This window comes from Chanos chanos, chromosome 5 (assembly GCF_902362185.1).
Source record: "Chanos chanos chromosome 5, fChaCha1.1, whole genome shotgun sequence".
Classification (NCBI taxonomy): Eukaryota; Metazoa; Chordata; class Actinopteri; order Gonorynchiformes; family Chanidae; genus Chanos; species Chanos chanos.
Genome location: NC_044499.1, coordinates 12,405,187 through 12,419,846, shown reverse-complemented (window position 1 = coordinate 12,419,846; position 14,660 = coordinate 12,405,187). Strand labels below are relative to the sequence as shown.

The window sequence follows — 14,660 nt, the reverse complement described above, 5'->3', positions numbered from 1 at the left end:
ACTACATGTGCTGTTTCTTAAGTTTATCATCTATTCCTGCAACCACAAAAAGAAAGAACAAAGAACTCTCCACAAATGTGTGGTTGCACTTTCATTTGATCTGAGTATAGAGGGGTATTGTTCTTTTGTTTGTTTGTTTGATTTGTTTTATTGGCTTGTTCTGTTTAATATTCAGGTTTTACACATATGTTCAACTGTTCATTATAACGTCTCTTTAAGTTCTGTTGAATTTATCAGTGCAACACTTTTTTAATTAAATAAACTTTTTAATATTTTTCAGCTCTTGTCAAACATGAATATAAATGTAATAATTACAACTATGTACAAATAGCCTTGTATTTCTGTAGTACTTCAAAAACAGTCTAGATGGATATGCTGTGCACAAAAAATGCAGCGTTTAATACTGTATTCGGTTGGCAGAATGGAGAATTATCAGTTTAAAAAAAAGAGTTTATGTCAACTATACTTATGTGCAGAAAAAGAAATCTAAATATTGTACATAACACAGCCAGAGAACCATTACAGAGGCCTCTACACAAGTGTGTAACAATGCATATTACGGCAGCAAAAACAGAGCTGATGAGGTGAAAAGTACCTACGCGAACCTCTCAGGACATCTCAGTGGTTATGCTGGAACAGAATTATGCAATGTATTTCAGTTAAAAATGTTGGGTATAATGGTTGAAAATAGTCACCACCTACTGTGATTTTAGCATGTTTTCTTTCCCCCCAGCTAAACTGATGGTAGAATTTATTTCCCCATGTCAAAATTCATTTGTTTTTCCCTTTTGCTCATCTAGATATTTTTTCTTCTACTTTTCTTAACCTTATCAAAACTATCCTGCATTTTGTAACCACTGTTGCCACTTTTTGGACATGATACTCAGAGAGAGGACGAGAAGACTTTCATGATTAATCAGGTTCTTCACATTTCCTCTTTTTGTGATGTTCAGAGCCTTCCTTTTTTTCAAGTCAGTCACCGCAGTCCTTCAGTGGAAATCATTCTGAGTTTCACACATTCAGCTACAGACTCAGTCAGGCAGCCAGAGGTAACTAAAATCAATCCGGTATAAGACTAAATCGGTCACTGCTGATTCACTGCAGAGGTAAGTGATTTAAAACACGGCAATATCATGGTTCTAATATATTATAATAAAAAAAGTAGTAATGCATTAATAGTAACAAGGTGCATATATTTGCAAAGGGTATTTAGTGACAGGACTTTTTTTCCATTGTCTTACTAGTTTCCAAGACGTGAGTACAATGGAGGAAGACCAAGACTACTATGACTTCTTACAAGAATACTTCTCAAATTCAAGCAGCACCAGTGAAGATTACATCAAAGAAGAACAAGTGACTTTATGTGTCAAAACTGATGTACTAAAATTCGGTGAAAAGTTCATTCCTGCATTCTACTACTCCAATTTCCTTCTCGCCCTAGTCGGAAACGGACTTGTGCTATGTATCATCTACAAATATGAGAAACTCAGCACTGTCACCAACATCTTCTTGTTGAACTTGGTTGTTTCTGACCTCCTATTTGCTTCCAGTCTCCCTTTCTGGGCCGTGTACCACTCCTCTGAGTGGATCTTTGGCAGGCCGCTGTGTAAAGTCGTGGGCAGTTTGTACTTCGTAGGTTTCTACAGCTCCATTCTCTTCCTCACTCTCATGACTTTTGACCGTTACCTGGCCGTGGTCCACGCCATCACGGCCGCCCAAAGCCGGAGAAAGGCGTACGCCTTTGCCTCTTCTGCCATGGTCTGGGTCATCAGTCTAGTGGCCAGTATAAAGGATGTCTTCCTCCATGATGTACGTGAGGACGGAGAGTATGGAAAACTTTGTGAGGAGACAGGCTACTCTTACGACACCCTTGTAAAGTGGAAGCTTTTTGGTTACTATCAACAGTTTTTGCTCTTCTTCCTGCTGCCCTTGGTCATTGTCCTGTACTGTTATGCCAGGATCACAGTGAGGATCATGAACACACGAATGAGAGAGAGGTGCAGAGCCGTAAAGCTGATTTTTGTCATCATTATTACATTTTTCATCTGCTGGACACCCTACAACGTGGTGATTCTCTTAAGGGCACAGAGGATCACTTCTGAGGATAAATCATGTTCAGATGACCTTGACTATGCATTGTATGTCACAAGGAACATAGCCTATCTTTACTGCTGCATCTGTCCCGTGTTCTACACCTTTGTTGGGAAGAAATTTCAGAACCATTTCAGGAAACTGCTTGGAACACGCATTCCATGTCTGAAGAGTGTTGTGCTCTCCAGTCAAAGCAGTAGAACCACGTCATTCAGAAGCCCAAATACAGTAAATGACTATTAGTTTAAACAAGGTGGCGTTTTGCTTTCAGTGCACTTTCTCTGTAGCATCCATGCAATGTTAATGTACTCTAGTACAGTATGTGTGCAAAGTCTTGAAAATTAACTGCAGCATGATTTTTTCCTTAACTTTATACTGTATATATATCCATTTAAGACAAATTGTTATCCAAAAAAAAATCTTTATAATTTTATTCATGTAGCATCGCATTAATAATAGAATCTGCTGCTTGCAAATATTTGACAAAACTTGTCTTTTTATAAGTCATAATCTTTCTAGATCATAATCTCGCTAGATGTTTCCTGTTAAAGACATTTCTTAGTTTTGGGACTGGGGGTTGGGTCTTGCAGCATTAGGAAGTTGAGAAATCTGTCTGGGGGCACTTGTTTTTCCTTAATTTTGATGCTGGTATTCTGACAGCTTTTTAAATGAAAGTTCTCTAAACGTCCAGATTGACTTGAGAAACTACTGTTTTAGATAATGCATGTTTAGAGATTATGCGCACAGACACACACACACACACACACACAAAAACATCTTACCATTGCATTTTGTCTGATATGCTGATGTTTTTGAACAGAAATAAATCATTACAAGAACTCTCTGACTATTGCTGACTATTGTCTTACATATAATATTTGCGGTTGTAGTTTTGAACAGTTTGGGTACCGTTTTTCCATTTGCAAAATCCTGTGTTATTCTCAGAACTGTTCTGACTTCCTTTCTTCTACATACACTTTAGTGTTTCCTGTTAGTCATATTGGTCTGTTTCAGGCACTGGTCTCTATATACTGTAAGTGTCTGTGTGTGTTTTGTTAGTGGTATGCTCCCTGGGAGCTGCAGCTGAAGCGGCTGCTCACTGCTCCTTGTGTGTACATGTTCACTGCCCACAGATGGGTCAAATGCATAGTCCAGATTCCTCGGCTTCAGTGAGGTATCCGAAATGAAAGAAAAAAATAAAAATGAAATTCTCATGAAAATCTGTTTCGCTATGCCAGGGCTGCAAGGACCACGTGGCAATGATGGGCATGGATATAATAATGATAACAATATAATTATTGTTGTTATTATCATTATTATTATTATTATTTACTTGTTTTTCTGATATACAGAATTGGTGATTGTTGATTTGGACATCAGTTAGATATGGACATACAGTTAGGCTCTCACTGTATGGTTGCTGACATACTTAAGAAGTTGCAGTTTCATAAGGTTTGAATCCACTCTTCCGTTTTTTTATCCTCTCAGTCTTTCATGATGACAGAGTTTGAAGTGCAAGCTAGATCTACACACAAAGTGAATAATGGTACAAGGGCAGGGGCTTACACATCTAAGTACACGGGATCGGAACATTAACAATTTAAGTGCAGACATTTCAATTTCTGAGATCATTATGTCCATTAAATCTACGCAAAATAATAAGTCACCCGGTCCCGATGGGTTCTGAATTTTATATAAAGTTCTCCCTTCAATCGGCACCCAGGAGCAGTGGAAATATCAGGACACAGAGGAGCTGATGGATACTGAATCCAGCCATGACAGGTTGGGGCTGATTAAAGAACATTTTATATTTCGGGGGTAAATGTGGCTTTAATTTAACGTTTCCTCACTGTCAGTTCATTGTTTCCGTCTACAGCGCACTGGACGATTCTTTTTATCTCCTTTGCTGCCACAGGTCTCCTCTGTCTTCCACTGTGTCTGTGATGAAGATGGAACTGATTCCCTACACCTGTGCTGTGTTCCAAATATCCCACTTGTCCACTCCCTCACTCGGTCACTGCATATTATTTTCTACATTAAACACTCACTATATAGTGCACTGTATAGTGAGTGAGTGGACATTTCGAACACAGCACTAGAACAGTCATGACAATCTGTTTACATCTCCACCTGTGATTTACTTCATCATCTCTCCTGTGTCAGCGTGAGGAGAGAGGCAGCATGTAAAACAGTGGCAGGGAAACATTGGTCCCCCTCTCCTGGAGTGAACAGTTTTCAGTGTGACTTTCTGAAGTCCTTCTTCCGGAGGGACAGAGCCTTTCACTTGGACCTAATGACTGATTACAACCCATCATTTTCAAACTGATTTTAACATTTCACTTCATGCGTTGTTTTAGCCTCTTTTTCAATGTAAGTACTGCCTTAATCATTTTGATCAAGTGACCTAACAAGATACAAACAAACAAACAAACAAAAAAAGGGGGGGGGGGCTACTGAGAATGTTTCTGTCTTACTTCTGTCTTACTTCGTTTCAAGCTGCATTTAAAATTTCACATCATGTCTTGGTTTGTCTTCCACTTCAGTATAAATATCTGCTTAACACATCTGATAAAAATAGACTATTTAAAGACAGTTGGGAATCCTTTGTCTTACTTTCAATTTAGTTTTTATATTCATGCATTTTACAAAAGTGAAAGATAGTAATAACTTTTTCTCTTTGTTTTTCTTTTTTTTGTCAGAAACACACAACATAAACAAAGATTTTCCCTAACATTTCTTATGTGTAGTTATTTAAGAGTCCTCACCAAGATAACAGAAAGCAGTTTTAAAATAAACTTATTTTATTGTCATAAATAGTAGTTCCAACAAAAGTAGGCCTACCACAAAATATATTAAAGTTTTGATAAATAATGCAGTAAAGTGATACAGTGACCCAGAGTAAACACAGCTGTTGAATACATCTAATAGACTACTACGTGACTGTAATCATGTCATATCGAGGACTTGCGATTTTGGGATTTCACAATATGCGACTGAAAGAGAAGCTAGGTAACTTGTTTGTCTACCAAACCACGTTAGATAGGCTACTTGTTCAGTTTACGTTTATTTACGTGTCACCTCTGGTTTAACAGTTTCCAGTGCACTGACTGTAACTACAGACATACATGCGAGTCGCAGATTTACCATCAGAGATGGCAATAGTAAAAGTAGAAGTACTCTTGATAAAAAAAAAGTACTCTAAATTGAGTTAAACTGACAACCTTTTCTATAAAGTGTAGGTGAGTGACTGTTTTTCTCTTACTTAAGTATTTCTCAGTAGGGATATTTTAACTCTAACCAGAATGTTATGTTTTAACAAAAGTACTTTACCATCTCTGTTTACCATTATTTCACGTAGGCAGAATACGTTAAACGGTACAGTTTAATCGCTCATTAACATTAGCGGTCTTTCACTGATGCATTAGCTAGCTTTTTCGGTAACCTAATGTAACAATGCACAGCTTACAAGGTGCAGTAAGCGATGTTGCGGGAGAATTTTTATAAGTGAGGCGGGAGAAATGACAGGACCGGTGCTTACTCGCTAAAACTTTCACGCTGTTTCATAAATATATCTACAATTAAGTTTGTCAACAGTCTACACCACGCAACCACCGTAACGTTAAACGTAATTTTGATGCTTGACTGATTGTACCGGCCTTCACGTTACCGCAGTAAAACCATGCATGGCTGACATGAATGTCATAACATGGTTGAAGGATCCAGCTTCCGTCTCTTTTTTAATTGTCATTTATCGGCCATTATAAAAGCGGATACCGGTTTATCTTTGATTAGCTCATATCAGCCGATGATTTCGATATGCCGATTTATTGGTCTCAAGAGAGTGTTTCCTTCCAGTCTGAGGTTTTTTGAGGGTGCTTGTAAGCACATCACTCTCATGTTCTTTCTTTGTTAGCGAAGTACCAAGCCGCTGCGGCATAGTTGTAAATGCAAGTAGAACTGTCGTGTTTCCAACTTTTCTTTATTGCAATAAGATTTCAGACTGAGTGAAAACGAACCCTGACAAAGCAAACGTAGCCACTTTTGGAAGAATAGCTCGCAGGCTTATCGCCGTCTGGATTGCCTGCTACTACAGGAATTTAACCTCCAATGATTTCATCCTGCTTGTCACGCATGTTGGAGTTGCTGAACTCGTGAGTACCCTACAAGGCTTTGGTTGTGAGGCCCAACTGTCTTTTCATCCATCAGGGTGAGCATAACTGTAACAGCGTGAGTGAACTTGGATTTCGTTTCCATTGGATTTCATTCGTCATTAGGAAGAGGATTTTCTCACGGTCACCTAAGTACTGGGCCCCAGCGTCTTCTTGCAAGCTTACTAACTTTAAGACTTACTGAACTGATTTCGACTGTGTAGTTGTAACGACCTCGCCTCCCCCCTTGCCTCAGCCACTCAGCGTTCAGCGTCGCCGGTCTACTGATCACCGGTCTGATCATCACTCACCACCTTCACCTGTTCACTCGTTAATTTCATTAACTCTCCTCCCTATTTATACTCCTTTGTTGTGCACTTTCACTGCGAAGTTTCTTGGTTATACACAGCAGACCTTTGCCTCATACCACTTTGAGACGCAGCCTGTTGAACGAACTCGAGACTAACCTGTTTGTATATTCTGTGAGAAAGACCTTGTTGAAGTTCCACTTAACTGGGATAAATAAATTTTATATGTGTGTGTGTGTGTATGTGTATATATATATATATATATATTTGTGTGTGTGTTTTACAGCAATATTTTAAAGAAAAGTTAAAATTGTTTCTTTTTTTTTTTTTAAATAAATTTCATTTGTAAAGATACATATGCAAGTTCTGCTGAAATTATCAGTGCGACTCTTTTTTTAATGAAATAAAGCTTTTAATATTTTTCAGCTCTTGCCAAACATGAATATAAATGTATTAATTACTATGTACAAATAGCCTTGTATTTCTGTAGTACTTCAAAAACAGTCTAAATGGATATGTTGTGCACAAAAAATGCAGCGTTTAATACTGTATTCGGTTGGCAGAATGGAGAATTATCAGTTGACCTGACAAGGAGAAAAGTACCTAAGCAAACCTCTCAGGACATCTCAGTGGCTATGCTGGAACATAATTATGCAATGTATTTCAGTTAAAAATGTTGGGTATAATGGTTGAAAATGGTCACCACCTACTGTGATTTTAGCATGTCCCCCCCCCCCCCCCCCCCCCCCAGCTAAACTGATGGTATAATTTATCTCCCCATGTCAAAATTCATTTGTTTTTCCCTTTTGCTCATCTAGATATTTTTCTTCTACTTTTCTTAACCTTATCAAAACTATCCTGCATTTTGTAACCACTGTTGCCACTTTTTGGACATGATACTCAGAGGGAAGACAAGGCTTACATGATTAATCAGGTTCTTCACATTTCCTCTTTTTGTGATGTTCAGAGCCTTCCTTTTTTTCAAGTCAGTCACCGCAGTCCTTCAGTGGAAATCATTCTGAGTTTCACACATTCAGCTACAGACTCAGTCAGGCAGCCAGAGGTAACTAAAATCAATCCGGTATAAGACTAAATCGGTCACTGCTGATTCACTGGAGAGGTAAGTGATTTAAAACACAGCAATATCATGGTTCTAATATAATAAAAAAAGTAGTAATGCATTAATAGTAACAAGGTGCATACATTTGCAAAGGGTATTTAGTGACAGGACTTTTTTTCCATTGTCTTACTAGTTTCCAAGACGTGAGTACAATGGAGGAAGACCAAGACTACGGTTACTTCTTACAAGAATACTTCTCAAATTCAAGCAGCACCAGTGAAGATTACATCAAAGAAGAGCAAGTGACTTTATGTGTCAAAACTGATGTACTAAAATTCGGTGAAAAGTTCATTCCTGCATTCTACTACTCCAATTTCCTTCTCGCCCTAGTCGGAAACGGACTTGTGCTATGTATCATCTACAAATATGAGAAACTCAGCACTGTCACCAACATCTTCTTGTTGAACTTGGTTGTTTCTGACCTCCTATTTGCTTCCAGTCTCCCTTTCTGGGCCGTGTACCACTCCTCTGAGTGGATCTTTGGCAGGCCGCTGTGTAAAGTCGTGGGCAGTTTGTACTTCCTAAGTTTCTACAGCTCCATTCTCTTCCTCACTCTCATGACTTTTGACCGTTACCTGGCCGTGGTCCACGCCATCACGGCCGCCCAAAGCCGGAGAAAGGCGTACGCCTTTGCCTCTTCTGCCGTGGTCTGGGTCATCAGTCTAGTTGCCAGTGTAAAGGATGTCTTCCTCCATGATGTACGTGAGGACGGAGAGAATGGAAAACTTTGTGAGGAGACAGGCTACTCTTACAACACCCTTGTAAAGTGGAAGCTTTTTGGTTACTATCAACAGTTTTTGCTCTTCTTCCTGCTGCCCTTGGTCATTGTCCTGTACTGTTATGCCAGGATCACAGTGAGGATCATGAACACACGAATGAGAGAGAGGTGCAGAGCCGTAAAGCTGATTTTTGTCATCATTATTACATTTTTCATCTGCTGGACACCCTACAACGTGGTGATTCTCTTAAGGGCACAGAGGATCACTTCTGAGGATAAATCATGTTCAGATGACCTTGACTATGCATTGTATGTCACAAGGAACATAGCCTATCTTTACTGCTGCATCTGTCCCGTGTTCTACACCTTTGTTGGGAAGAAATTTCAGAACCATTTCAGGAAACTGCTTGGAACACGCATTCCATGTCTGAAGAGTGTTGTGCTCCCCAGTCAAAGCAGTAGAACCACGTCATTCAGAAGCCCAAATACAGTAAATGACTATTAGTTTAAACAAGGTGGCGTTTTGCTTTCAGTGCACTTTCTCTGTAGCATCCATGCAATGTTAATGTACTCTAGCACAGTATGTATGCGAAGCCTTGAAAATTACTTGCAGTATGATTTTTTCCTTAACTTTATACTGTATATGTATTAAGACACATTGTTATCCAAAACAAAATCTTTATCATTTTATTCATGTAGCATTGCATTGATAACAGAATCCACTGTTTGCCAATATTTGATAAAACTTGTCTCTTCTCAATTATAATCTTTCTAGATCGTAACTTCTCTAGATGTTTCTTGTTAAAGACATTTCTTAGTTATGGTACTCAGGGTTGGGTCTTGCAGCATTAGGAAGTTGAGAAATCTGTCTGGGGGGCACTTGTTTTTCCTTAATTTTGATGCTGGTATTCTGACAGCTTTTTAAATGAAAGATCTCTAAACACCCAGATTGACTTGAGAAACTACTGTTTTAGATAATGCATGTTTAGAGATTATGCGCGCACACATACACACACAAAAAATCATTTTACCATTGCGTTTGGTATGATATGCTGATGTTTTTGAACAGAAATAAATCATTACAGGAACTCTCTGACTATTGCTGACTATTGTCTTACATATAATATTTGCGGTTGTAGTTTTGAACAGTTTGGGCACTGTTTTTCCATTTGTCAAATCATCTGTTATTCTCAGAGCTGTTCTGACTTCCTTTCTTCTACATACACTTTAGCGTTTCCTGTTAGTCATATTGGTTTGTTTCAGGCACTGGTCTCTATATACTATAAGTGTCGGTGTGTGTTTTAGTGGTATGTGGAAACACACAAAACCAGATTAAAGTGACACCTCTGTGTGCGTGTGTGTGTGAGAGACAGAGAAAGAGAGAGAGGGAGGAAAAAACAGAAGAGAATGGGTTCCACAATTATTCAGTTGCTATTTTCACTCAACCTTCATGCTCTGCACCTGGTTGAGAAAGACAATGTCGCCAGAAGTTTGGGCCATTTAGGTTAGATCTTTCAATTCAAACTAGATTCGTGTTTTATTATCTCATAGATTTTTTGCATATTGCATCAAGATTATTTTTTTAAGACAGTCTGTGTTACAGTAAATGGGCGTTTGGGTTATGGTGATTTACAGTTGTAAGGCAAAAGACTATTCGAAATATATTTGAACATTTGAAAAGTCTACACAACCGATCCATTTTAAGGTTTGAAACGTCCTGGAGAAAAACACCAGCAGGTGTCGCCAGCGTTTAATTCCCCCTTTCCTCAAGAAAAGACCATTTTATTGACGTTTCAATGTAGACCTAGGATTATCTTTCACGTATTTAAAGACATTTAAAAGAACCGTGCCTAATCATATTATAATAGCTCGAGTGTTGCTGAAGACTTCTGTTTTGTTGATTTTTACTTGAAAATTTGCGATCTTCATCTTCCTCCGATGCCCCCAGCCTGGACTACACAAGCCCGCTGCGTGACCAGTGTGCTGTCGCGGGTATCAGTCCTGAACCATAAGATTGCGTATGTACGGAGGCGAGTGTGCGTGCGTGTGGGGTGGGATGGCGGAGAGGCGGGAGAAACCGAAGCAAAATTACTACAGAGGCCATTCCATTGGCTACAGCCTCCTGGTTCCCAGGAAAGAGGAAGGATGTTCCGGCTATCCTTGCAAACAAGGCGAGTGTGATGTAGTGGTTTCGTTTGCTGATGGCGAGAAGGGGATGTTATTACAGTCACGAAATTTGTCTACAGTGAATTGAAGGGTTTACAGTAGGAGTATGATTCAAGGACATGTGATAAGCCAGGTATTAACCCAGGTGAGTTTGTGATGCCTCGCTGCAGGCAGCATTATTGCGCAACGTAATCATCACAGCCAGAATGAGGGATATGCTTGAAGAATGTTAATTGTATACCGACACCTATCCATCATGAAGATGCGCAGATTGCTTTTGTGTCACCGTGCGCTCAGTATTACGTGTCCGATTGTGGCTCAGTGGAGCATCCAGTCATTACAGTCGGCCCATATCCTCCCTTTGTGTGTTTGTGTGTGTGTGTGTTCGTGCGCGCGAGTGCGAGTGCGTGGTCCAGCTAAATACACTCCTTGAAATTTTGATTGCTTTAAAGCCGCGATCTTGTCTCCGTGAAGTAATTAGGTCGGCGGACAATTAAGACTCCGATAAAATTGTTTACAGCTACGAAATTCCAGTGTATATATTTCAACGAAGTCCTGTCTATCAGGTATAGAGTTTGTGGTGCCCTAGTATTGCCTAATATGGCATCAGTATCACATCAGAACATAAGTCACTGTGCTATTACCTAATGCCTCCCAGTCATCCCACTGGCAGGCCGGAACTGAATGATGATCATCACTCTGGTCTGAGGTGACAGGAGTAAGTCTGTGAAATTTTCCCACTAGTACCCGTCGCTAATTTACTGACTTGATCTTTTCTTTAAAAAAAACTGGTAATATGGCCTATAGTACACTGACAGCCAGTAGTCAACCCTTTTGCAACTTGAAGGCAACAAGATTTGATTTACAGGTCCTGATGTCCTCTGACATCACACTAGAAACAGATATGTAAAGTTTAATCATATCCTTAGACTTTTATGTTAGTCCAAATGATGTTACTAGGCCGTGCAGAAGGTAGTAGCCACTAATAAAAATAATTTTAATCAAGCGCAGATAGGCAGAATTATTACTGATTCACCTGCAAGCTTGATTTGAAGATGCTGCAATGCAAAGCTGAGACCAGCTGGCTGTTGCTCAACACTGATTTCAGGACTGAAAGAGAGAAACACATCTGGGAGGAAGGCCTTCTCTCTCAGATAGTTTTTCAAAATGTTTTCAGGGTTTTTTTTTTATCATCTGTATATCTACATGCATACAGATTCTTGCACTGAGAATGATACACGAATAACTGAAACGTTTGCATACAGGTGATCTGTATGTGAATTGTGTTTTAACAGATTACTGTTTAAAGACTATTGAAAAGTCCAGAAACTGAACACCTAATCAATATTCCTTTTAGGTGGTTTACACTGAATTAGGACTCATTTCTGTGTCTCTCATAGCCATGTAAGATGTCAGCAGAGACCTGACCTGTGACATGGACTGAGACAAAGAAAGGAGGTCAGATTAGCAGACACACTTACGAATTGGTTCTCCTTTTTCTCAGTCTCTATCTCACTGCCTTTTGGTTGCTTTTTTTTTTTTTTTTAACCTTTTTTCAATATTTTTTTTTTCCCATCACTTGTGGATGTTCTGAAGTTTGAAATGCATCTTACACTGTCAGTGGATGGCAAGCAGGGTTTCAGTGTGTTGTTGTTGCTGCTGTCACCACAGGCTCTCTGGTCTGTGACCCAGTTCATAGTATGGTTTTCTTTGACTGCTCAATACCGCATAATACTGGTCCCTGACTTTACATTCACACCAACATGAAGTCGGCTGTGCAATCTGTAAAATTTAACATCCCCAAAACGATACAGGATAAAGTACCTGCCAAAATAAAGAAAACACCTGAATATTGAAAACAGGTGCTTCTGCCCAGCTGTTGTTTCTGAGTTAATTCAGCAATAAATGACCCATCATGCTCAGGGTTATGCATAAAAATGCCGGGCCTCGCTAACCTAGACGCTCATTGTTTTGGTTAGCGTGGCTAGAGGAAGAGGTGTCAGTGAATTTATTTAACGAGAGGGATGATTGTTTGAAGTTGTTTACATTATTTAAAACTGCCTGAACTTGCTGATGCTTCCTGTGAAATAGTGGATGTAGTCATGGAAGTCTGAGAGAAAGACATCGTGAATTACATTGAGCTGGTAGAAAGGATACAGACCTACTTCTAAACTGTGAGTGCTGCATTGGTTCAAGATGCAGTTCCAAAAAGATCAGAAGCTCAGAGTCAGTAGACAGCAGATGTCAGTTTATGCTGTGAGTAGGCAGTTTCATCAAGAACAGTGCCTTAGAACACAGAGTGGGGTGAAATGGTCAGGCTATAGGGCATAAATCCCATATTACACGTAAAAGTACATCTCTGTTAGTAAAGTTGGGCCAAAAACACACGCTGTAGTCTACTAAGCTCCAGAAAAAGTACATAAGACAAATGAGCCTTCCGTTCCATGGTCCTGTTTTCAACATGCAGACGAGGGCATTTGAGATGATTGCCGAAATAAGCCCGAAGACCTCACTGCTTCCCATAGCAAAAAGTACTGGCAGCTCTGTTATAGCTCAGGGTGCATTTTCTTGGTATGGTTTAGGTCCACTCAGCCTATTGGGGGCATGTTAAATGCCAATAAATGAAACTCTGTTCTGAATGATTACCTTCACTCTGTGGTGAAACATTTCTAATCTAATAGGTGTAGTCTCTTCCAGAATGATAATGCTCCCATTTCTGAGTGGTCACTGAAAGATTATAAGAACATGAAAACATAACCGTACGCTGTGGCCATCTCTGTCTCTGCATCCCAGCCCATTTCAAGGCATATGGAAGATTCTGGAATGGTACCTGAAACAACATTTGCATCAATATCGACAAATTTTGCTGAAGAACGATGCTGTATTCCTCCTGTGTAGCTCTAGAGATTTGCAAATATTTATTCAAGCTGCTATGACAGCTCATACCTGCCCTTTGCCAGTTTTTTTTTTTAAATACTTTTGTATCTGCATTTCTCTTATTTTGGCAGTTACCTGTATAGTCACCCGCTAACAGCCAACCAGCACATAGTGGATAGCACACAAGATAAAACCTTATAGTCTTGAGAGAGATTAAGTTTGATTTGTCATTTAAAGGACAGCTGAACGGACGGAAAGTAATCAGTAACAGTTACTATGTATACCTTGACGCCTACAGGATATGCAGTTAATATATTAGAGTAACCAGAGGCTTCTGTATTCATCTCTGTATGGTAAGGCAATGAGATTTGGTGCTTAGTTGTGATGCTACTGGTACTGGCATTGCAGATGTATCTTATTCCTCTCTTCATCTGAGTGAGCAGGGCCTTGGGGGGATGGGCGGGGGGGGCACGTAGGCCTCTGTTCAGTTATGTAAGTGCATTAAAAGATTCTTCAGTTTTTGCTCAGTACGCATATCCACCACGAGCCCGATGGGCCGCAAGCCAACTCATCTCATTGTGCGTGTGTCTCTGAAAATGAAGCCCAATGAGATTTCCAGACGCAGAGAAAAGAGATGCTAACATATTGGTATTTAATGCAGGCTGCTCCGTAGGGCTTAATGATAATAATTCATTTAGCAGGCAGAACCTAATTGCAAGGTATTGTGGTAAAGCTTCCATTAGGACTGTAAACACAAACGTGGCCACTGAACTTGCAATTTGTCTCAACACGTCAGGATACGAACTGTATGTTAGGTGCAGCAATATCAAATCAGCCATTTTACTGTCTGAAATGCTGAGAGCAAGAATCACTGGTTTTGATTTTTTTTTAAGGAATATAGTATCTTTAATATCATACTTAAATATGTGTTACTTATTATTTTATGTACAGCTGGCTTCATATGATGCAGTACTCACTGCAGAATATTAATGAGATAGTAACCATGTAAAGGGTACCTGTGTAGTCTTGGTAGCAGGCCCTATTCATTTGTTTCTTTGTATTCCATTTCTTTCATTTGACTTGTGTTGAAGTATGCATGTAGTCATTTTTTTTCAGTTTTGTGTTTTTGTTCTTTGGTCCTGAAATGAGCATCAAATTATGCAAATGACGATTTATCTGGATTTGAACATTAGTTTTGCATGGCACTTCGAATTGCGGGAATATTGGTCTTT

General features: G+C 39.4%; 2 protein-coding genes across 2 annotated transcripts; both read left to right on the top strand.

Moving 5' to 3' along the window:
- The first annotated feature begins 1,263 nt into the window (after positions 1–1,263).
- On the top strand, positions 1,264–2,334 carry LOC115812860 (C-C chemokine receptor type 3-like). The gene has a single exon (XM_030775406.1). The coding sequence runs from the start codon at positions 1,264–1,266 to the stop codon at positions 2,332–2,334; it is 1,071 nt and encodes a 356-aa protein (XP_030631266.1).
- Positions 2,335–7,819: 5,485 nt separating this feature from the next.
- LOC115812864 (C-C chemokine receptor type 4-like) lies at positions 7,820–8,890 on the top strand. Its single transcript, XM_030775410.1, has one exon. The coding sequence runs from the start codon at positions 7,820–7,822 to the stop codon at positions 8,888–8,890; it is 1,071 nt and encodes a 356-aa protein (XP_030631270.1).
- The last annotated feature ends 5,770 nt before the right edge of the window (positions 8,891–14,660 follow it).